The 23,929-nt window shown below is 38.5% G+C and overlaps 1 protein-coding gene across 4 annotated transcripts in view; it reads left to right on the plus strand.

Annotated features, from left to right (window-relative positions):
* The window catches only part of LDLRAD4 (low density lipoprotein receptor class A domain containing 4), a 279,863-nt gene that overhangs the window by 138,324 nt on the left and 117,610 nt on the right, over nt 1–23,929 (plus strand). For all 4 annotated transcript variants that reach the window (XM_027742939.2, XM_027742938.2, XM_039387087.1 and 1 more), the window contains one exon: nt 902–1,042. In XM_027742939.2, the coding sequence (XP_027598740.1) occupies nt 902–1,042 (141 nt within the window). The remainder of the gene's footprint in view (nt 1–901; nt 1,043–23,929) is intronic.

Raw genomic sequence — 23,929 nt, forward strand, 5'->3', positions numbered from 1 at the left:
TCAACATGCTGGTAATGTAATCATTAAATTATAATTTGTCTAGATGTAATGTGTCCTCTGTTCTATATGTGTAGTGTATTTAACTTTGGAACAAGCCTAGTGAGAAAGCTTTTTATGATTGCATTTATATTTTTGTGAACATTTCTTAATTGCAACCTCAATATTTACTATGAAGTGTACTTTGTGTCATTGGAATTGTTCTCATGATAGAATCATAGTTAGGGGAAACCGTTCTCTTTTTTTGGTAATGAAAAAAATGTGAAAACTGTATCATTTCTGCGTATAGCATTCACTTTATAGGGATTCAGAAGTTTATTAATTTTGTAAAGAACACTAGCATGTGGGAGTTCAATGTGCAAACATCAAGCACTTGATTGCAATTAGCTGGGAGACTGGCAAATTGTCTTTGGGAGGGTAGTTAGGGACTAATTGTGTCCAGACAGGATTGGTCCTGGTTACAAACTGTTGCTTTACAGCTGAAGCAAGACTTTTTTTAATGTGAGGCAGTTATTATTTTTATTCATAGTGCTGTCTTTCCCCAAATATGCAAGGTGCCACACAAACATGTATGAGAACATGGTTTGTGTCCAAAGTGAACTGTAATCAACATGAACTATAAAAAATATTGCTTATTTTTAAAACAGTTGAATTTTCCCAAATGGCAAATCTGGTTTACTAGTGGATTGATTCTGCTGATCAGGAATGTGTCACATGTATATTTATACATGCAGTACTATAAATACGATATGGTTTATTTTGGTGCTGAAGTGCCAAAGACCCATCCGCTATTACAGCACTTACTTGAAATATATAATCTTTAGTATCAGTCGTTCTAGCACTGAAGAAGGGTAGGCATCAATTTTCTCATACTTTTTTTTTTGGTTTCTTTTTTGCCTTTCAGAGTGCAAATTCACCTGCGCCAGTGGTAAATGCTTGTATCTTGGTTCATTGATTTGTAACCAACAGAATGACTGTGGGGATAACAGTGATGAAGAGAACTGCCTGCTTGTAACAGAGCATCCACCTCCAGGCATCTTTAGCTGTAAGTACTGGCTCTTTGTGTGCATCCGTGTATGTATGTACATACAAGTCTGTTTGGAAACTTGGTCTGCAGTATGATATCAAGGGAGAGTGAGACAGAGAAAGTAAATTCTGTTTTTCTCTGCACTTTCTCTAGGTTTCTAAACATGGAAATTTGTACCTATGCAAAGGGAGTTTGTGTTGCAGACACTGAGGTTATAATCATGTGGATCATATGTGGCCTCTGAGAAAGACAGTGTAATTAAATAATTTGTTTTCCAAAGTTCTAAAAAATATTTTCTGCTTTGTCTGTGTAACAGTCTTTATGTGCTACTAAGACTATTAAGAAAGTTGTAATCTTTTCAGTCATCATTCCTATTGATCAAATGCATTTCATTGGTGCTGAGATCAGCATCATTTGGTAGGTCACTGACCTTTTGTAGGTATATATTTTATATATTTAAAATAGCTTTAGTTGCTATTCTTTAGTGCATAAATATTGCACACAAAGTGCTAGAGTTTGTCACCAGAATTGCTTTTTTAATGCTTTGCCCTCAGTGATGTACATTGAATTCAAACTTTGATTTTTGCTTTTGTTTGTTCAGCAATAATTTATTTTCAAACCACATTTCCGCTTTCTGGATGGGGGGTAAATTTTCCAGTAATGTTTCTGATGTACAACAGAAGTGATGTTGTGTTACTATTACTTTCCAAATGGTTTGGTTCTGCCAATACTGACATCCCTCAGCATGCTACTTCACTTCTGGTTGTGACTATGGCTTAGGAATATCTGTGTTGTTATTAAAAATAGGAATTGTCAGCAGCATATATCTGTAATTTTTGTAATGAATGCATGGGCCTATAAGCAGGATAAAATCACTGTAGCGGATTCATAATAGAAAGTCAAATCAAGTGTTGAATATATGCTTTTCTTCCTCTGCCTTCTAACCTCCAAATGAACATGTTCCTAAATGTACTCTAAATTCTTTTAAGTGTTTTTATACTTTGTGGTGCTTTGGTACCTCTGCAGTGATTTTAGTGGCTTTGAAATAAAAATGACCTATATATTCTTTTCTGCTATTTCATTTTATTTTTTTTAATTTGTTTGGGTTTTAATGGAACTCTCTCCAAAGCCCCAGGACAAGTTGATGATGGGTCCAGACCAAAATGTCATGTATTTGCCTATAACCTTGGCTTTTGAGTTGTAAAAAAGTTATACCTTATTATTTCTTCATGCAAAACTTGCAAGCATATCTTTAAAGTTCATATAGATGAATTTTTTTTTACTAGGATACTGTACAGCTCTTCTCTTAAACCAAGCCAGCACAACCATTTGTCCAAAAAGGGCCATGAAAATCACAGTGGTAGCAGGTGGAGGGAAGGGCTTTGGTGACAAGCGGCAGCTGGGGCATCGCAGATGGTGGCCCTGCACAGCTGCAGTGTGACGGTGGCACCCTGTTTGTTCCCAGGTGGAACTCCTAGCTGGAACTTTCCCAAACCTTCTTAATCATGGGGTCTCATAACCTAGACACCAGTGGTTTTTCAGGACCCCTCTGTGTTGGTGGCTGTCATGCAGTAATCACAGCAGCGTGATCCAGGATCTGCAAACTTCCTGGTCTTCCCCTAAGTCACATCTGTCCCCTCAGGCATTGCTGTAGCTCCCAAACAGGCATGTTTGTGCCTGAAGACAGGCATGCCTGAAAGGGAGCAGTGCCGGTCAGCTGGCTAGTCATCCCCTCCCCTCCAGCAACAAAGTTTATCTGGACCAAGCCGAACTAAACGTGTCTCTGAAAAACCTTCAGCAGCAGCTTTCCTATTGCTTTCAGTGCAGTTGGTGTGTTCCATGATCCTGTCTCTGTAAAGTCATGCAAGTCAAGGTGGCAGCATTTTTCTTAGTTTTCAGTGGACTTGGAGAAAAATAGCTTCCTACTCAAATCAGCCTTTTACAGATGTGAGGACTCTTACCACTCATCTGTTAGTTACCCTCTGTGAGAGTTAAAAAAAAAAGCCAAAAAACCCCAAACCCCAAAGTTCCTTTGTATTGTTTCCTTAAATCTGTTGTATTCGTTCATTTTCTGATTCTTTCTAAAATATGATGTCCAGTAGTCCTGCTATTTGAGACCTCCCAAGTACTGAGCGAAGAGGAATAATTAGGTAAACAGTCTTATTAAGTCCTTCAAGAACTGCGTTTGCTGGTTTTGCAACAGCGTTGCAAATGAGGAGTTTGTAGAGGAAATATCTGATGCATTGCTAGGAGCATTTGGAAGTGTTTAACTTTTTGCTTACTTTGTAGCAGAGAAAGAAATTAATTATTTGTTGCATTTGGGGATATTGACAGTGTCTGTACTTTTTCATTGCAATAAGGGCTGTGTGACAATGGTGAAACAAAGAGAAAAAAGATTGAAGCCAGATGGAAAAATAATACAACCATAAACAGTATTTAAGTTATATTTATCATGTTTTGGCTGTTAAACAGACTACTACATGGTAGAAACCAGTGCCACTCAGTAATAGGAAAGAACATTATTATGGACATGTCAGTTGGCTGTGATGGCTTGTTCCAGCTTTGAAAAAATGTTTTTAGAATACTTGCTGAAGTGAGGTCCCCAGGCCTTAGAGGGATGACATGTTGAATTAAGAAATGTGTGCATGCTTTTGCTCAATGATTTTAATGGGGATCCCTACCAGAGTACACCCGAGTGTATGCTCTTGAAATGTCCCAGCTGAGGAGGCTACCTCTCAACATAAAACTACATACATTCATTGGCCTCTGATTAGTAAAAGGACAGTAATACAGCTCAATAAGAAGAAAATGAGTGTTAAAAAAAAAAAATCACTTGAATCTCAAACCAAGAATTTCTTTCTGATCAGTGTTGTATATCAACTCTGTTCTTGCATCTTCTTGCTTGTGTGCAGTTCTTAAATGGGAAGGAAACTATTGAAAGGAGCCACTTTTAAGTTTGTACCGGTCTACGTCCAAGCAGCGTGGCCTCTTTCTCTCATGAACTGCCCTTGCCTTTACCTACAACATGTTTTCACTACGGTGGTATGCCTTCCCCTCAGCTGTTTCTTCAAAGAATCCCTTTCTCATGCTGTATTCAAACCTTCTATCCTCCTGTGGTGGAAAAAATTTTCATCTCATTTCACAGTTATGCACAGAGTGCCCCCAAACAATGTCTAGATAAATAAATTTTCATATGAAAATTCTGCTTTAGTTTATTTAAGCAATATGTGCCCTGTTAGCAGTAGCCCATATTTCCCCGCTACTGAAGCATTTCTCATTTGTGTTCTTGCCAGCAGCCAAATCCAGAATGTCTTCTTGGAGCTTTTTGTTTAGTTTAGTTAAGTTGCATGAGCAATGGTATAGAAAGATAATTTTTTGTGGGTGATCTGCTTTCTGGATCTCATGATTATAGGAGTTACTATCTTACTGTGTTGGAGAAGTTTAGATCCCCTAGACCTAGTGTTCCTCTCTCCTCACCATTCTTATATATATTCACTGTGATAACTGTTAATTCCATCTTTTAAACAACAGAATGGTTGAGGTTGGAAGAGACCCTAAAAGATCATCTAGTTCCAACACCCTAATCATGGTAGAGACACCTTCTACTGAAACAGGTTGCTTAAAGCTCCATCTAACCTAGCCTTGAACACTTCCAGGGATGGGGCACCCACACTTTCTCTGGGCAAGCTGTTCCAGTGTCTCCCTGCTCTTGCAGTAAAGAATTTCTTCCTAATATGCAATCTAAACTTCCTCTCTTTCAGGCCATTACCCCTTGTCCTATCACTACATGCCCTTGTAAAAATATTGCTACTGAACTCAATGTCTCACGTGTGCACAGTAAAATAAAACGTGTATTTCTGCAGCCCTTTTGTTTTATTAATTTTGCTTTGCTGACTTGTACATAGGGCTTCCTTATGCTGCTGCGTGGACAATTTATTCTGTATAGCACAGAGAAATCAGAGGGCAGCTGAAGGAAATCTGTACCACATCTGAGGTGTGTTAGTCTGATTTTAGATGACACAAGCTTCAGTCCAGCAAGTTGGTCAAAATACATGCTAAGGCATTTAAGCTGAACATGTTAAGGTAACAGCTTGCCTGGTATATGTTGGGACTCAGGTTTGGTGATGCACGTTGAAGCATGCCTCCCCTCCTCAGTGAGGACACCCCAGTGTTATCGCACCTTTCCTTGCAGGTCGCTTTCTGCATAGCCCATGTCAGCTTTCAGTAGGGGCTACTTGTTTTTATTTTCATCAGCTATAAAGACTTATTGATTGAGATAATGGAGATGACTGTTCTTTTAACACTACTTGGAGGTCAAGGGTGTACTAAGCAACACAAAGGGATGATAGGAAAAGTGAGGTGAAGAGTGGAATTCTAAACATTGCAGACTTGGCCCTGGCGGCAGCTTGCTGCTCCATGTGACCTGCAAAATTTGGACTCCCAAGAACTGAAACAATGTGGCTGCTTCTAGCAGGACACAGTTCGTTTGTTTGAGCATTTCCCTTTGTTTCACAACAAATGATCAGCCTGCCTTGTCCTGCTAAAAGTAAATTAGATTTTGAAATGGGAAGCGTAGTCTGTTGTCTGCAGACTGCAGTGTCCAAGTCATGTCTCATTGAGAAGGGTTGTGATGGTGGAGATTTTAGTTTATATAATTGTTTGGTAGAAACAGTACAGGTAGTTATCTTTGCTGTGATCAGTACGTGTTTGTGGGCATATCAAACACAAATATTGACAGGCATGAGAATTTACAGGAGAGTGAAATAAGTGAGAATGAATCCTTCTTGTCATGTGCAAATTATGTCTACATCAAATTTCAAGTTGTCAACATTGATGGAGGTGATGTGTCATGGCTGTTTTGGCATAGAAGAGTTTGCTGTAGGAGTTCATTTTCCTCTGCAAGGTAAAAAAACCCAAACAAATCAAATATATAGCTCTCCCTTTCACCACCCCCACCTACTGCTGTCAGCTCTGAGCCTTGTAGGGATCTGCAGGGGGTTGGAGAATGATTCTGTTTTAAAAACAAAAAGCTCAATCAAAGGAAAATATTTTGTTTAAAGAGACCTTTGGCATCCCCCTCTGACTGTGACACCGAATTTGTGCAGATAAAAACAACCGCTTAGATTTACATTTTGATTGTGCTTCTGCTTTCATGTGTGCCGGGCTGTCCCACTTCAGGTGAAATTTATCCATTTCTTTAAATATTTAGCAGTCTAGCGTTGATGTTAATGAAAGTCTGGCACTGCTATTTTGAGCATTGCAACAATGATAGTAATTTTCAGTGTCAGATTACTGCTTCTCGGAGGAAAAGGGAGATGGGAGGAGGGAAGAGCAGGAAAAAAAAAATTGTTTCGGCTCTAATAGAGTTTGTCATCAGCCTGGCTGTGCCAGACAGATGGATCATGAATACTGTCTAGACGCTCTCTGCCTGAGTGGAGCTGTGGTCTCTAAGGACAAGCAGTGAGACGCCGGCTTAAGTGACTGGGGAAAGTCAGGACGTGCTCCCCTCTCACCAGATAGCGATCCGGGCTGATCCTGCCCGGCGGTGCTGCGAGCCGGTCAATACCGATCTCAGCTGAAACTTGGCTATTATGGGGCTTTAGGGGGGAAAGGAGAGGGATGTTGTTACGACGGTATTGATTTCAGTTGCATCTGCCCAGGGACCGCGGGGTGATTTAGCCGGGAGTATAGATCTCGGGAGGGGGTGGATTGGGAGAGCTATCATCTGGCCGTAAAGCATATGCATGAAACTGCACAGTCACCTGTATTTAGCGATTGCTTTAGTCACAGTGTATGCTTGAAAATGCTTACTTGCTTGCTTATGTTTTCTTTATTTGGCCCACTTGTTCAGAAGGATTCATTTCTTCTCCCTACCCGGGGCTCCCTATGTCCCTCGCTGTTAAGATGAGGTTACATGAGGTTGCCTACAGTTTGGAAAGGAGAAGCTGTGGTAACCAGGTGAGACCCATAGCCTAGGGCGGATCTTGTGCTGTTTAGTGATCTCTCGTGTACTTATCCCTTCTCTGTCACTAAGCACAGTTAATGATAAAGAGATTTCTAATGTAGACGGAGCGATAAATATTTTTTGACGAGTGGAGTTTTAACAAAAACTCAGTGTGATTCGTATGCTAACGCATTTAAAAAGCAAGAGGTTCTCTGGGGTTCAGATTACGGAACAAACCATATCGCTCTGGATTTCAGTTCTGTGTATATGTAACTAAATAGTAAATAGATATTTCTATTTAGAAAATCCAGTTGATTTTCAGCCTGTAGTGCAGTCTTGTTTCTTGAAGTGCTATAAGTAGATTCTGTGCTTTGTTTTGAAATAATTTCATCTTTGCTTACTTTTGAAGCACATCATGGAATGTTAGCAAATAATAGAAGCTTGAAAATTTGAAAAAAAAATAAAACATTAAGGTGACTGCTGTATTTTCCCTTAATATTTTGTATGTATTTTTTAAAACCACTTTATTCTCTGATGTTTGATAAATGGAATAGAATGCTGGTCCCATGAATTCTGTAACAAAACTGCAGTGGAATTCAGTAATGCTAGAGGTTTACCTGTTCTTCATCTGGAGCCTTACACTGTTAGTGACTCGGACAAGCCAGACACACACATATGTGGCCAATAACAACCATGAAGTATGCTGGTAGCACATCAGGTATTTGCATCTGCTTACAAACAGGGCTGAACTCGGCTCCTGGTAAGGAGTTTCCATGTCACAAAGTTTCCAGCTGACCATGAATCATATTTTTACAGTTAATGAGAAAAGAAAGAAAAATTCACGATGCTGTGCTGTAGAAAATGTGGGAATATCACTAGCTCTGAAATACCGTTTTAGTAATTTGCAGACTATGTAACTCAGTTGTATCACATTTAATTGAGATCTAGAAAAAATGTTTGTTAGGTCTGTTTGTGTTTGCTCTTCATACACATTTCATTCACCCCTCCTCCGTTCCTGTTAACTTTTAGGAAACTTCATCCAGTACTACACGTTAGCCTTCAGTACAATTATGCTGGGTAATGCTGTGCTTTCTCCTGTTCCCTTTTTTGGCTACTGATTTCTTATAGATGCAAAAGAGAATTTTAAGTGTTGAACTTTTAAGTGTTTTAAGTAGTTCAGTACTGTATTAAAATTCTTATTCAGAGACTGACTAGCTTGAGGTTGGAAATCCCAGAGCAGTAGTGCCAAGCACAATGTAACTTTGTATCTTACGGATATACTTGACTCTGCAAGAGACCAGAGCTCCTCCTGGACCACTGTGAGGCTGGGAAAAGATCTCCCACAGACTGTGAAGGCACCCTTTTTGCACACTGTTTTCTGTACCAGAAGTGCATAGTAGCATAAACATTTCATCAATACTGGCCTAAAACTCAAGTATGAAAACCACACTACAATCACAGATCGCAGGCACAATCTTCCCCTGGAGAGAGGAAGAGAATGAACTGTGAGGCAATTATTTTCAGACATTATTTCACGTACACTTAGTAGGTGCTCGAAGAGGACATCAGAAATCATATAGAGTGTAACTGAGCAACTTTTGTTACTTTTATTTTCAGTCCACATTAGTAAATATTGTTCACCGCTGCCCTTCCTCACTATATTTTCATTTGCAGGTGTCGCATGATACTGTGCACTAGAAACTGCCTAGCTAAACCTCTGTAAATTTTAGATGCTGTACTGAATTCCTGCTATGTGAATTTTAAAGCTACTGCTTTCCCCATCATTCATTCAATTCACATTGGTTATCGCTGGTAAATGCTCATTAGGAGGAGTACTGCATTTGTACTGTGTTTGCACTTGGCTAGTAGAAGAGTAGAGGAGTACTCAGGAGCTATTTCTTCTGTATAGCATTGGAAGCTGTTCAGATGCTTAGGTAGTATGAATATAACTTGTATTTTCATATAGTTTAAAGTTTTTTGTGAGGGTTTTTTTAAAAATAAAATTATTTAAAAAAATGTAAGAAGGGGACACAATCAAACTAGATGACCTTCCTTCTCTAGCAATGCTGCAGCCTGTGATTTGATTGCTTTTCATTCTGCATGCATGTCTGACCATTTATCTCGAGATAACTCTTCATCTCCCTGATGAAATGAACCACCTTAATTTTTCTTGAGCAGGCTCATCGTCTCCTTCTGCTTTAAAGGAACAGCTGAAATGAAGGTGAATTGGGAGTTTGCTTGTAAGTTCTGCTATCAATAAATGCACTCTGAAAACTTTCTGAAGTTTCTATGTAGATTAACCTACAGGATAGTGCTCAAATTGATGCCTGTGCTTTTCAGTGATCTCTGCAGTGGTCTGTACTGTGAGTGAAATGATGTTTTTCCCTATCATGGAGTGTTCAACCAAAGCATGTTGCTTTGGTCATTAGTGTGCAGCTATTTTTCTCAGACTGGAAAGCCTGAGAAACTCTTATTTTCTCTATGGTTTTGCAAGCTCTTGAAACTGGAATAAGCCACTGTTGCCTCTTGTGGTTGCTCCCTCACTTGTCCCTGTGCAAGTGTTTGAGAAGCCACACAGGAATTGGGTTGGTGACTGGTCTGATTTGGATGAACTCAGAGAAACTTCCACTTTGTTTTGGCTAATGTCATGTCTTTGATTCTGTTCTCAGCTCAGCTGTGCAAACTTTTGTGCTTGCACAAAGCAGAGGAAAGTACAAGTGGCTCTGTTCAGTGGTGCTTTATCCTTGACTGGCTTAAGGGTTCCATGCCTTAGTCCTTGCCTCTTTACAGTATATGCTAAAAGGCCTTTCCAGTATATACCAAAAGAGTTTGGGAATTAAGAACTAACTGTTGCTTTCCTTTTTCACCAATTCTGAAAATCTTATCATTTGTCACTTTTTGTAATAGAGAAATGAAACAGAAAAGTGAAGCATCAGAATGGGTCTTTCATGACCACCCATGGGCCTGGGTTCATTCAAAATGAATTCTGTTTTAGGATGATGTAATATACCATTTTGATAACCAAGTCCAGTTTGGCTTAAGTCATGGGGCTTTATTAAAATAATGTTTGCTAGTTAAATGAGTACATAGGAACAGCTGTCCTGCTTCAGATCAAAGGCCCATCTAGCCCAGTATTGAATCTGGCACTGGCCAGTTGCAGATGCTAAGTGAAAGAGAACAGGCAAATTAGATTAACAGTTGTACTTTTTCCAGTAAACCTGATTCCTTGGAGGAATGCTGCACTGCTTTGCATGAGGAGCATGGGATTTATGTCCTCTGGAGAGAATTTGGCATTTAGAAAGGGCAGGAATTGAGATAAAGAGAAAAAGTCTCATTTCACAAGTGTGAGAATGAGTGAAGATCCACCAACCCTTCGCTAACCAGTAGATGTGTGGGCACGTTGGTTACTTTTATATGCAGCATATACTTTTCATGTTAAGGCATTCTGAATGTAGGACACAAACTAGAAGGTGCTGAATTCATGTTAGCCGGAAAGACTATTTGCCTGGGTCTTTTCACTTCTTTTGTGAGGAACAGATATTTTCAATTTCTCTAGGCTTACTGGTTTTTTTCTGAGTGATGTTGGGAGTTTTTTTAGTCAGGATTTCTGGACTGCGTGACAGCTTTATATTTAATGGTGAATCAAGTTCATCTTGTGATCAAAGTAGGCTTAAATTTGTCTTAGCTGTTTAGGAAAACAAATACCTGCACAAAGCTTACTGCATGTAGAAAACACAGTTGTCACCTGTGACTGTGCAGCACACACAGGCATTAAGTACTGTGGGAGTACGTGTGTATATTACAGCAGACTTGCACTCTGTTTTATATATGTGTGTGTTGTATGCAAACCTACAGAGGGAATACAGACTGGTTAGTGTTAAGAAAAATATCATCAGCATAGAAATATCTGTATGTCAGTGTGTCAGCTTCTATGAAAACACAAATTGGAATTTCTGTCTTTGTTTAAAAATAGCCAGTTTTTAATTACAGTTTTAGGGTTAAAATCAAGGCTAAAGGAGAATTTCACATTCTGTTTAGACCATCAGTGACACAGTTGACCAACTCTTTATACATCACCACTGTTAGGAGCTAAAGAAAAACAGATCAAGACAATGAGTTGTTAAATGTGTTTTGTATGTGTTAGATGACTTTTCTAGCTTAACAATACAGTCTAGGAGACTAGAGATGAGAGTAACACAGCATTAGTCCAACCATACACAATAACATCACAGCTCTACTTATCTTTCCAGCAGTATTGCTACACTGGTAGCTTCCTCTTTCCTTCTCAGTTTTCTCCTTGTTCTTTCATGCTGTTTGGTATCACTGTGTCATAGTTTCATGAAAGCAAGACAGATTAAGGATCTAGGGGGTGTAGAGATAATAGTGACGCACTACGTGAATACCGAGTCTGACACCTAGTAGCACCTTGATAGAAATAGAAAGCTGTGATCACAGTATTAAAATATGCTAACAAGCTGAAGGAGCTAATGGGCTTAATTTTTACAGTACAGATGTTCATCTGACACTTGTGCTGAATGCAATAACAAATGTGTGGGGGCTGGTGGTGATATTATTGTGTTCTTGGCAGCACAGTTCTCCAAACCAATTTTCCTTTTTTGATATTTTACAAAGATTTAGAATGTTCTTTTTTGTGGTCCAAGATAAAAAATGTATAAATGAATTGGTATGACTAAGGCTCATCTTTATTCGCACAAGGGGTTCTGAGAGATTTGGTGCACCCATGTGTTTGGTGGTGGGGATTGGTGTTTCAGTTCTTGGATAGTTCACGCTCTGCATCTCCTACTAAATTTTAGATAGTTTTATTGTTGTTGATTTCAAAACCTAGTTCGTCTGGCTAGAGTAAACCATCTGTTTTGAGAAACTGTAGAGCCACAGTCTGATGTAAAGGTCATCTCCCTGTGTTTTCCAGAGGAGAGTCAGTAGTCTCCTGGAGAACAGTCACAGTGGCCTGTGTTCCACTCCAGTACGTCAGCCTGATGACCCATCTCATGGCATTTCATGTGTTCACTCTCTTCCTTCGTGGTCAATGCTTTGCAGCTAATGCAAGAATGATACTGCCATTTTGCAGAATCCTTCAGCTGTGTCAGTACAAAACAATCTTGATTTATTTCCAGGAGATTCAGATATTCCTGAAGAAATTACCTTTCTTACCAGTCAAAGATTTGCTAAACATTGTTGGGAATCATTATGTTGCAAACCTCCTCTTTTTTTTCCCCTCCCTGACAAAGCTACTGGCATGTTTGTTTTAATTACCAGGATGAAAGGTGCATGTGGCTTTTGTTTGTAGTGAGCTGCTGCTCTCACTGTGAATACCTGTCACTTTTGATAGGCTGCTACAATCTAGATGATCAGTCAACTGGCCCTGAGTATTTGGGGCTGGTGGTGCTCCTCCAGCAAATGCATTTGCTATGTTATGTAACACAGGTTTCAAACCACATCCCCTTTTGACAAGTCTCTTAGATAATGTATGAGGAAAAGAAATTTCACTGATCTTAGAAAACTTAAGGGAGGACTGAAATGATATGAGGATTGGAAGACTTGGCAGTCAGTGAATAGGTCTCTCCAACAGTTCCAAGTTTGTTTGGCATCTCTGCCACAAACTTCCTGTACAATCCTGATCAAATCATTATTTGTTTTTTCCTTAATTTCTTTATTTAAAAATGGAGATAATGATGTTCATCTACTTTGCAGAAGTAATAAAAGAAGATTAAATTTTTATGTGGTCAAAAAACATACAAAGAGATGTTAAACTGTAATAACCTCAGAAAATGGGTGTTATGTACTGGAAAAAAATACAATTATAACCTGACAGAGAGAATAAAATTAGAAAGTCTGTGCTTTGTGTTATACGTTAACATTGACACTTGCTGTCCAATATTAAGAAATGTATATTTCATTTTTCACTTGTATGTCAACATCTAAGAGCAAGGAAATAGATATGCTCGATAGTTTCTAAGTTGGTACATAATTTGCATTAAAATGTGACTAGAGACAGAAGAAGAGGAGGGATTTTCATCAGTCAACTACAATTCCACAATTAGAACAGTATGTCTTAAAACATGGTGAATGTAATGCAATGTAATGATGTTTGGTGGTGTTTTAGTGAAGTTTGAAAAAGAACATCAGAAGAATTTAATCAGATGAGGTCAACAGTCAACAGGATGATGGATGAAATTCAATCCTGATGAATGCAAAGTAATTCATACTGGAGGGCAAAGTATTAATACATTTTATTAGGTCTTAATTAATTGTGTAATTTAGGAAAAGGACCACTAAAAAGCATCACTATGAAAGGCTGAATGAAGACCTCTTTAGAGAATATAGTTGTGGTCAGATAAAGTATTTTGAGTCAATAAAAATAGGATGTGAAATGTTATGATGCTGCTACATAAATCAACATTTCACCTTTATTTAGAATGCTATCTTCAAGTGTTGCTGTAGCACAGAAATATGTTGTGGATGTAGAAAACATAGGAAAACAACAGAAGGAAGTTGTGAACAGACCTGGATATGAATAGAACCCAAAAAGTTTGGAATTGTTTGCTCATGAGTCAAGGTAAAGGGTGGGGAAATAAAAAGGTACACAGAACTATGGACGTGGAACAGAGGTGGCTCAGGCACTTAGGCTGTGTGGTAAGATTAGAAGATCACTCAGTACAATTCAAAGCTGATACAAAAGAAATTTTTTCACACTTTCTGTCTTTAGGCTGTATAGCTCATTACCATACAATGCTTTTGAGGACAGGATTTAGCAATATTTAAAGAAAGGAGGCCTCTGAACACTGAGTCTGCTTGTGTGTAGTCTATCCAGAGGGTAGTAGTTAGGAAACATATAAGGCTGAGGTTTCAGGCATTAAATTAATTTCTAGCTATAAGATTGGGTTGAGAGCTTGAGAGGACATTTTCTTATTCTTTTGGAGAACTGAACATCCTCATCCCGGAAGACAAGCACATAGGTTCCTAAGTGGGGTGTGAAACTGAACTCCATGGTAACGGGCTTGGAATACTGTTCATGGCAGCTTTGATCGAAGTCCTTACGTGCAGATTCCCTGCCTTAAGTAATTTCTGATATTGCATGTAACAACCCTCTGTCATATCTTATAAAGCAGAAAGCTGGACTGTCTTGTCTATCTGTTTTTCATAGAAGGTGGTTAACTAGTGAGGCTGGCACATTGAGTTGCTCAACAAGTGAAAACTGTGGTCTCTCTGTCAGCCTGTGCTGTATTACCTATTGCACACCACGCTGTAGCCCTGGGAGGGGTGTTGAGCACATCCCCAGCGCAGGAGAGCACAATGACTGGAAGAGCGTACTAGGAATTGCAGAGGAAGTCGGTTTAAGCAAGCAAGGTTTGGAATTAAATGTGTTGCAATATGGATTGGTATTTGATTCTTTGAAGTTTCCTATGGCTCTTTTGTCCATTAGGCTCATGGAGTTAATAAACCAGACATTGAGAAATGTCTACTCCTTAAACAAGATGTACTGAACTTCATATGTAAATGCTCAACAGTAGTGGACGACATTTGTAGATCTTCTAGCAGGAGGTGATAACAGTTTCTTTGCTTATTGCAACATAAGCTATTAATTAGGACTTTCAGAGAGAAATGTGTGTAGGCTGTGAACATGCAGAGTGATACAGAGAGGTGGGAAACAGATGTGTGGTCACATATGCACCAGCCAGCTATTACTCAGATACCATCCCTCTGCTAATTAGCAGCTGGAATGTTGAATAACGTTGGTGTTTGTGCGATTGCTTGAGTGCAGTCCTGCATCTGGTTTTCACACTTGTCTTAATCGCTACACAGTGATAAGTAGCATGCTTCAATTAAAACTGTTTTGAAAGTGAGGTATCTAGAACTTCCTAGTTACAACACATTAATCTCTTGGTGTAGATTACTGTAAGTGTAGGGCCATCAGCTTTCTGTACCCTCGAAGGGCCAGCATTTAGGTTAACACTGGAGAGGAAATCTGACTCATCCATTTTGTTCCCTGTCACGCTAATGAACCCAGTCTCTGCCATCTCAACTTTAAACTACCCCCTTGGTGATTCTCACTGTACCTCTTTCAGTGACAAGTCAGCAAAAGCAGCCAATTTCTGAGCTGCCGTAGCTGGGGGAATTACTTGATAATATTACCTGTATGACAAGAGGCTCCTTAGGAAAACTATTGCAATTTATCTAAAGTTTGTATTTTACTGTATTATCTCTAAGATATTTGATACAAAGCGTTAGTATTTCCAATTGCTGTACATCCTAAAAATACATGTATGCCTGCACATACAAGTGCATATATTCTTAGAACAGACTTTTTTCTTTTGTGAAGTCCAGATCCATGACACGTTTCAGTCCTGCACATCCTTATAGGAACAGGCAGTACCAGACAACACAATTATTGTTGCCACACTGGGGGTATAAACTATCTACTGCTCTGTACTGTGCTTTATTCCAGGTAAAAAGACACATCTGTAGATCAGAAAGAGTGACTCTAAATTTGATGCCAGAACATAAATGCAGAGATGATTTTCCTCTGATCCAGTTTCTGCATTTGTAAAATGTTTCTCATGCTTTCCTGGAACAAATGCTTTCTTTATCTGTATGAAAAAGCTTGTGAATTAAAAGAGCGCTTCTAATCTTCCAGGTAACTGGGGAAATAATCCCTCTTACCCCCCTCTCCTTCTCCCCCTCTTTATCTTCCCTCCCCACATAATGCTAAAACATTGTTTTTCCTCCCACAGTTGAAAGGTGTATTTTGCAGAATACAGATGAGATATTTGTTGGCTAGCAAAAAATAAAGCAAAACAAGAGACACATCTTTCAAGTACAAATGGGGCTTTAGAGATCTCTGTTGGAGAGCCCAATTTCTATGTGAGCACAACTGTTTCTCCATATTGCCTGGAACACTTCAGTTATATATTTGGCCGCACTTTCTATTATGGATTCTCTAAAGACATAATTTGTCAAGCTAATAACTGTGTACAAAAATGTTTATGCACAATAAAAATGGATTTCAGAGACTTTTGAATTGCACCCACAGATACAAATTTTTGCAGTACTTTGCAATATACTACACTGGATTAGATAATAGTAATAATAATAAATAGGATTCCTTTCTCCATTTGGCAGGGCTAACTGAGCTTAGCTGCTTTGAACCATATCAGTTAGATTTTTATTTCTTTTAAAATATTTCTAAATTTTGGCCTCTCTAGTGAGGAAGCAGAAGTATTATTTCAATATCAAGATCTTGCTTGCATAGCATGTTTTCATTACACTGGTGGTCTCTGACTGAAAAAGAATGATCACAGACTTTATAGCGTATTTTTAACTAGGTGGATAAATGTTTATTATAGGAAATGTGTGTATTTTTTTAAATCTAGGTAGAAAATTTACCTTAGTAAACTACAGACTGCATAGGTTCTTTATAGAAATTATTGCCTTTAATTGTGTTATATGCCATAGTCAAAAGGTATATTTGTCTCTGATTTCAACGGCAGCTAAGTCGTCTAAAGTAAGAGGCTAGACATACAAATGTGTTCTATATGTGACCATGGTAGCTATTTCAGTGAAGGATTTAAGTAGACAGAATGTAATTATCCCTATTGCAAGACTAATACACAAGGGAAAAATGCCATGGGATTTTGTAATAGTGACAAGTGGTCAAAACATTACATTTATGCTTTGCTAGTTTTACCAGCTGTGTCTCATTCCATTATTCAGACAGATAGACAGACAGACAGACACACCTTTCTTCTAATTAATTATAGTTGTCGACCAGTGGAGGGGGAGGGGGAAACAACTCCAGAGATGATTTTCCAAACAAAATCTGATTCCAGAGTTGGGCCACCAACCACTAGAAATCTGCAGATGTGAAATGGGTTTTTGAGGTTTAAAAATATGTGTTCATCACATGAACCTGAAAGAGAAATGCAGTTACTGTGATATTCTTAGTGATCTCCTTATCTCTGTAAAAAAAAAAAGAAAAAAGAAAAATAACTTGTATTTTTCTGCCTCATGTTGTGTCTGAAGCTGCATCTATGCAGGATTCACAGTGATAAAACATTACCCTGAGGGAAACAAGGTGAAGGCAGGGCACTGTGTTTTGGAAGCAAGGTTTTAGAGACTTACTTACAAATGGGCAAGTATAGGTGATGATACCACATAACTTGCATTCCTAATCTTTAGAAAACCCCCTTATATTTCACATGGCATAATATTTCCTTGCCAACGGTGCCTCACTCTGTGATGAAGTACAGTGTTGTGAGGGAGAGCTTGCTGACCACAAACACTGGGAAATTTGACTGAAATGAAAAAAGCTACAAATATGCAAGTGTTTGAAGATGGTAGAATAGTGTTGTTTTGGGGTCTTTTTCTTTCTTTGGTAGAGGGCTAAGGTAGAAGATGGTCTTTTCATGGTACTTGGGTATAAATAGGAGCAAGCATCTAATCCTTTTGGTTGCAGAGGTGTGTGTTTTCCATGTGATTGAATCACTTGCTCTCCTGAAGGCATCAGCCCTGGTCTCTGAGTCCTACCACTGGCCTATGAATCTTGTCAATATTTTATTTTTCTAACATAAATTAAAGCCTCATCTTGACTTTGTAGCCTCTATTTGAGTCCTTTGCAGGCTGATTGCTGGCCCTTGGCAACCATAGCATGTTGAAGTTAGTCATGGATAGAACACATTTCATGGACATGAAGCCCTCACCACACACTGCAGTTTTGCATAGTATTTCCACTGGTTATAGGAATAATTCTGATAGAACTTTTAATTTGTTACATTACATGTCTGTAGTGTACTTTGCCTCGAGGAGGTCCCTTAAAAGACTTGAGACTTCCACAAAATACTCCATTGACATACTTAAACAGTGACAATCCTTAGAAAAAGCAGTTGAGGCTTTCTAGGTGTGTCAGTGAAGGATGGAGAAACAGGGACAATACTAATCTGAGAGTGAACAGATTGGGTGAGATTTGGGAGAGAGACTGGAAGATGGATAACTTGTGGTAGGCAGAGTGAGGCTGCCTGACGAGTCAGTCGGTGGGAAGAAAGCAGGAGGTGTGGCAGGTTGTGGGAAGAAAAAGTTGCTGGAGTTCCCAAAGACATTATCCTGCCTTGCATAGCTATTGCCATCTGAAACTCACTGCATGTGCACATGTGCTGGCCACCCTTCCTTCCACCCAACGTGTGCTGATTGTCTTGAAGTCAATTTATCATACCTCCCTGGGTTCCTACCATTTCTACCATTTCTGCAGGAATCGTGTAGCCAAACCCTCGTAGTCAGCTGTGGGGCTTATGGTCTTGGGTTTGCAATCAGCCACTCTGTGTGAGCGTGTTAATAGCGAGGATGTCGCTCCAGGTGGAGCACCGCAGATTCTCGTTTATTCAGATACAGGTTATTTAGAGCACCTGATTGCACTTGCTGTGTTTTCATGAGGAAAACAAGAAGCAATAATTTGTCGTTTTAAAAACCCTGTAAAAGTAATTGGGAAATTAAGTGCTACAGGATTAGGGTCCTAATTGCTCATATATGGTGCCTCAGCTCAGGTTAGTGGTGAAAATAGACCTTGTTCTTCCCTACATGGCATCATTCCTTTCACTCCTAAATTAGGCAGTGATTAAAAAGACCTATAACTGAAGTTGTCTGGGGCCCTTTGATAGGGCTGGGTGGGAAGAACCTCGCATTGAAATTATGTGCATTATGAACTGAGTCCAAAGAAGCATTGTTGATTTAGCCATGCTGGATATCTAATCATTCATTTTGTATGTTACTTTCATAAGAACTAAATACAGAAAATATTCTTAAATTAAAAAAGAAAAGGAAAAAAAAAATAGAATGTTTCCAGCACTGGGTATATTTCAGACCTATGGATGACTGGCAGATTAAATACCAAGGACCTGGTATAGCTCTGGTTTAGCTGCAGCTCCGTTGATCATGCTGATGGGCCTGAGGACTAGGGAAAAAGACAAGTTAGAGGTTGTTAGCACCATTGGTGGCGAGGAGGGTTAAATAGCATGAATGTGGAGGAAGCTGTGTTTTAATAGTATTTGTGTTTTTAGTATAAGTTCTTTCATGTCTTCAGTTACTTCAGCAAATACGGTAGAAGAGGTTACTACTTTTCATTTTAATTTCAAAAGAGGTTGAGAACCAGACACACAGAACATATCCAGGGAGGCCTGTTTAGTGTGGACATTCAGAGTAGCAAAATTGGAGCCTGGTAGCGTAAAAGAGTCTCTTTTTAAAGAGTTTCTTGATGTAGCTAATACATATCACAGCAAATCTGTATATTGGATAAGCTTCAGCAAATTCTGGGCTGGAAGAGAAGGATGTAAGGACTTGCTGATTGAAGGATGATGATTCTCTTAGTGGAGAGATACACTGACAACTCGAACTGATGCTGAAAATAAACATGTTGAAAACAAATAGTGTGGTGATACCAGTTGTGAAGACTTGAATTCATGCTTGTAAGTAAAAGTACTAAACTTCAGTAAACTGCTTCCATTCGCTGAATCATACCTACTGTGTCAGCTGCCCACTGCTGAGGAAAGCAGTGAAAGGGGCTCATTAGGTCTGGCTTCGTCTCCTTTTCATTCAGTTGGCACCAAAGCTGGAACTAGCCAGCAATCTCCCCTCCTTCTTCTTGCATCCTGCCATCTTTTGATGTTTTGCCTCCTGAAACCCTTTTTACTTTCAATCAATCCACTTCCTTCTGGGCAAAGTGTGGGTGTTACAATGTCCACTGTCATCTGGAAATTTGACAGCTTTGAGCTTCCTTGCTTTATTCAAGCACTTGGAGAGGGACAATGAACCAGCAAGGAAGATAAAAGGAGTAATTTAGACTTTAGTTTCAGATAAAAGAGTCAAGTTTGGTGACATACTCTGGTCTAACAGTATTGCTACTGTTCTTTCTGGCAAAATATATTAGAATAAAATGAATAATGAAATATTCATGCTTTGTCTGCTGGATTTTTATCCTGTCCCTGTGTTGTACACCAGGTTTTGAACCATGTGAAGTTTAATGAATAAAAATTATCTGACAGTTTGGCTCCCTCTCCCTTCTCTCTTCCTCTGCTGGGTCTGGCTGAGAAGGAGTTAATTTCCCCATAGCAGCCCTCACAGTGCTGTGCTTTGCATTGGTAGCTAGAAGGGTGTTGATACTACACCGGTGTTTTGGCTACTGCTGAAAACCCACTACACTTCCCTTTCCACTCCCTTTACGCAAAAGGACAACACAATCAAGTTAAACTAAACACTAAGCAAACTAACAAACTAATTTTAATTAAAATTAAGTGTGATTGGATTTAAGTCCTCCTCACTGCTCATGAAGAAATGGATTTGTACTTCCTACACCATGCCTCCATCAGTGTTCCTGTTTGCTAGATTTTAGTCATCCGGTCCAGAAAGAAAAAAACAACAATTGGAAATTGGTTTCTTTGAATTATTCTTAACATTTTTCAAAAAAATGAGCACAATCAGTTTCTTCCTTTGTTTTTTTTCTTGGAAAACTCCATTGCATCTGTGTTGGTTGGATTTAATTTCTTTCTTTAGATTTGCCTCCTTCGGCTGATTACAAGGTAATACAGCATGGTATTTTTTTTCTAAGTTGACTTAGCACAGACTAGTTTTGCTGCCTGAGAAGTGTCATCTTTCACCTCTTACTAGTGTAGCTGCAATTCCGTATTTACAGGTTATATTTTCTTCTGTGTGTTTTTTTTTTTTTTTTTTTAATTACTGACTGCAGGAAGGCCAAATTTACACTTATTTTAGAACAAAACTACTTTTGTAAAAATGTACTGGAAAACAATATGCTTTTGCAAAAAAAGAATGGTTATAATGAAACTAATCTTCTCTCCAAGAGCCTTCCATGTGAAGTGCCCCAGAATTATTTTTCAATCTGGCTTGTCCTCATATTTTATTGCTTTCTTGAGTCCTCAGGTTTGGACTTATGTCCCAATTCTTTACTGTTAAAAAAATAATATTCTGGTCAGGTAAGCATTTGTTACTATGACCTTGTAAGATAGGTTGTTTTTCAAATCTGTATGTATTCTGAGCCAAACAGGAAGACTAAAAACTTTTTGATTAGGATTTTGAAGTGTGTATTGTCATAAAAATATCCACATTACCTAAACTGGTAAACTGAAATATATTCAACACATGGCAGCAAAAGTTTTTTAATATTGGAGGTGTGATTATGATCTATAGAGTAAGTGCAACAGTGCTAATTGAGAGGTAAAGTTCTTTGCTGGAAACAAAAATCTGTCCAGTCACATGACATCATTGCATCCCTCATTTTCATTGGGTCATGCATGTCTTCCAACTATTTTCAAAAGCACTGAGCATCTTCAGATTGGTTGTTATGTTCTTGGTGCCTGGGAAAGTAGCCTTCAGTCTTCTGGATCTGTGACCATCCTACCTGTCATCCACCAGTGATTGTCCAGTTATAGAAGATCTAACACCTGCTTTTTCTTGGAAAGGAATCAAAGAGCATCTATTAAATTAGAAACTTTCTGATTTAGGTTTGTAATGATCTCTTAGGGAAGCCATCATGAAAGCAGTTTTCTCCAAGCTAAAATATGTAGGTTGGAGGAAAATTACAGAGAGGTATGTTGAAAAGCAAGAAAACATAGCTGGCTTTTAAACAGCTGCTGCTGTCCTCTGTTGTTAATGATCAGAACTGGCAGTACAGAAGAGAAATAAAAAGGGGGAAAAGCCCAGCAGCTCCTGAAGCAAATTTAAAAAGCCAGGGTTTTTAAACCTGGAGCAAGAGTTCCCTTAATAGGGAATAAGAGAGCTCTCCAGCATAGTGATCCAACACTGTATTTCTGCATTTTAACTGCTTACCAAACCAAAACATCCTCCCCAATACCAGCAGCACCACAGATTGCTCCCAAACCCAAGCCTATGGAAGTAGAAGCTGATGGTAGAAACAGCTACTTGATGTGAAAGAGCAAAGGGGAGTGGTCAAGTTTATCTGGTGGGACTTTACACTGGGTGCCCAGTCTTTGTGTAACTGAAGAGGGACTTTGCATAAAGGACTTACTAATTTAGCATCTTCCAGGAAATCTGCATTTTTTTCATTTTATTTAAGTTCCTTGTACACTGACGCACATATTCCTGGAAAAGGTCAACATCAGCAAGCAGGTGAGTGGGTCAATTTTGTTGACAAGTGCCAGTGAATGACCGAAGAGGGAAATATGTAAAATGAGAATGGGAGAATGACCTGCTAGCAGACAGCAGAATTAAAGGAGAAAGATTTGAGACAACTGAGTGAAAAAAACAGGACAATGTGTACTTAAAATATAAAGGCAACAAACTTCCTCAATATCTATATTGGATTGAAAATGTATATTAATATGGAAAAATCTTCAGAAGAATATTTTTTGGACTTTTTTAATCCTACAAGCTCTGTTAGCCACAGCCAGTGGTGTGGTAGGTTGTTTTAGCTTTATGTGATAATTGATATATTTACGTTGCAATATTTTTCTGTCAGACCAGTACTTAAACACTTAAGCTGCACAGTTTAAGGAACTTCACTGTAATGGTGCGTGCATTACTTGTCAAAGGCTACTAGGGATCTGAACACCTCTTTTACCTGTTTCATGTGCATATATGTATATGAATTCACGTATGCATATGTTTATTGTATTGTATTTTATAATACAATAAGTATTGTACAAAAAAGTAATATAAACATAAACTAATACAGTATAGTTACATATAATTTAAATTTTTACTCAATATATAAAATAAGTATTGTATATTATAAATAAGTTTTACTGTATCCAACAACCATAGGTGAAAACTTAATTGACAGATGTATTCTAAACACTGTGAGAGTGTTATAACCCAACTTTTAAAATTCATGGAATGACAGCTATGTGAACAGTAATAATTAATAGATCGGTCTTTATATTTCTGTCTACTCAGAACAATTTAAAACACAGAATAGAATTGTGATAGCATAGTATTTTTTTCAGGATGATTAAAGCTTTTATTAATATCCAGTGGTTTTAGGTGCTAGAGCAGAAAATGTCGTAATTGAACGTCTTGAACAGTTTGTGTCTAATTATAAAGAACACTGTGTAAGCAGAATTTAGTACTTTTTTGGAAGCTGAGGTTAAGGTTAAGCAGGAAGGAAGACTGGGTAATGAATTTTCTGAGAGGAAGAAGAGATAAGTGGTACATAAATATAGCTTCCCCAGACACAGGCTTTGTGTTGGACTACCTGACCTAAAGCTAAACTTAAGCAAATTTTGGCTGCTACTGTGCAAGATCAGAAAAGTATCCTGCTCAGAACTGGCATCTGTCTGATAATTATGTTGTGGTTCAGCACAGTCTGCTGCTGGAAAAAGGTATCACATTTAGCATCTGTTTGTTCAGTGTTATTTCACCTAGATTAAAATAGAGACTTCTTTCTTGTTCATAGTGTTTGTACTGTTGCTACTTGGATTTCTCCTGCTCTATAAGACCTGGGAAATGCCTTCCCTAATGAGATAAGATGTGTTCAGTAGGTTACTCTGATTCTGGTCAGGAAGAACTGAGTAAGAAAAAAAGAAAAGCCCACTTAATTTTCTGTTGCTTGTCTGTTCAGAAAATCAAAAAGACTTCTTGTCTCTGCTTTGATGTACAGAGACCAGACTATTGCAAAAAAATTGCCTTTCCCTATCAAAACCACTTTAAATTACGTGTCTTCAATCATCTTGAATCATCTAGAAAGAACAATTTTAAGGTAAGTTTGGAGTTTCCCAACAAACGTAAGGAAAATGGGATGGTGTCTCCATTTATTCTTAGTAAATATTAGTTTATGGCATATTTACATTTGCTAAATATGTGAGAATAAGTACAAAGAGCGAGTTCTGCAATCCAGAAGTTTCTAACTGTTGGTTGTTTGGGGTTTTTTCAGTAAGCATGTTGGCTCTACTTGAGTTTCCTGCACCTGGTTGTAAAACAAT

The sequence above is a fragment of the Pipra filicauda genome, unplaced genomic scaffold, assembly GCF_003945595.2.
Source record: "Pipra filicauda isolate LSUMZ 115617 unplaced genomic scaffold, ASM394559v2 scaffold52_size3558583_pilon, whole genome shotgun sequence".
In the NCBI taxonomy this organism is placed as follows: Eukaryota; Metazoa; Chordata; class Aves; order Passeriformes; family Pipridae; genus Pipra; species Pipra filicauda.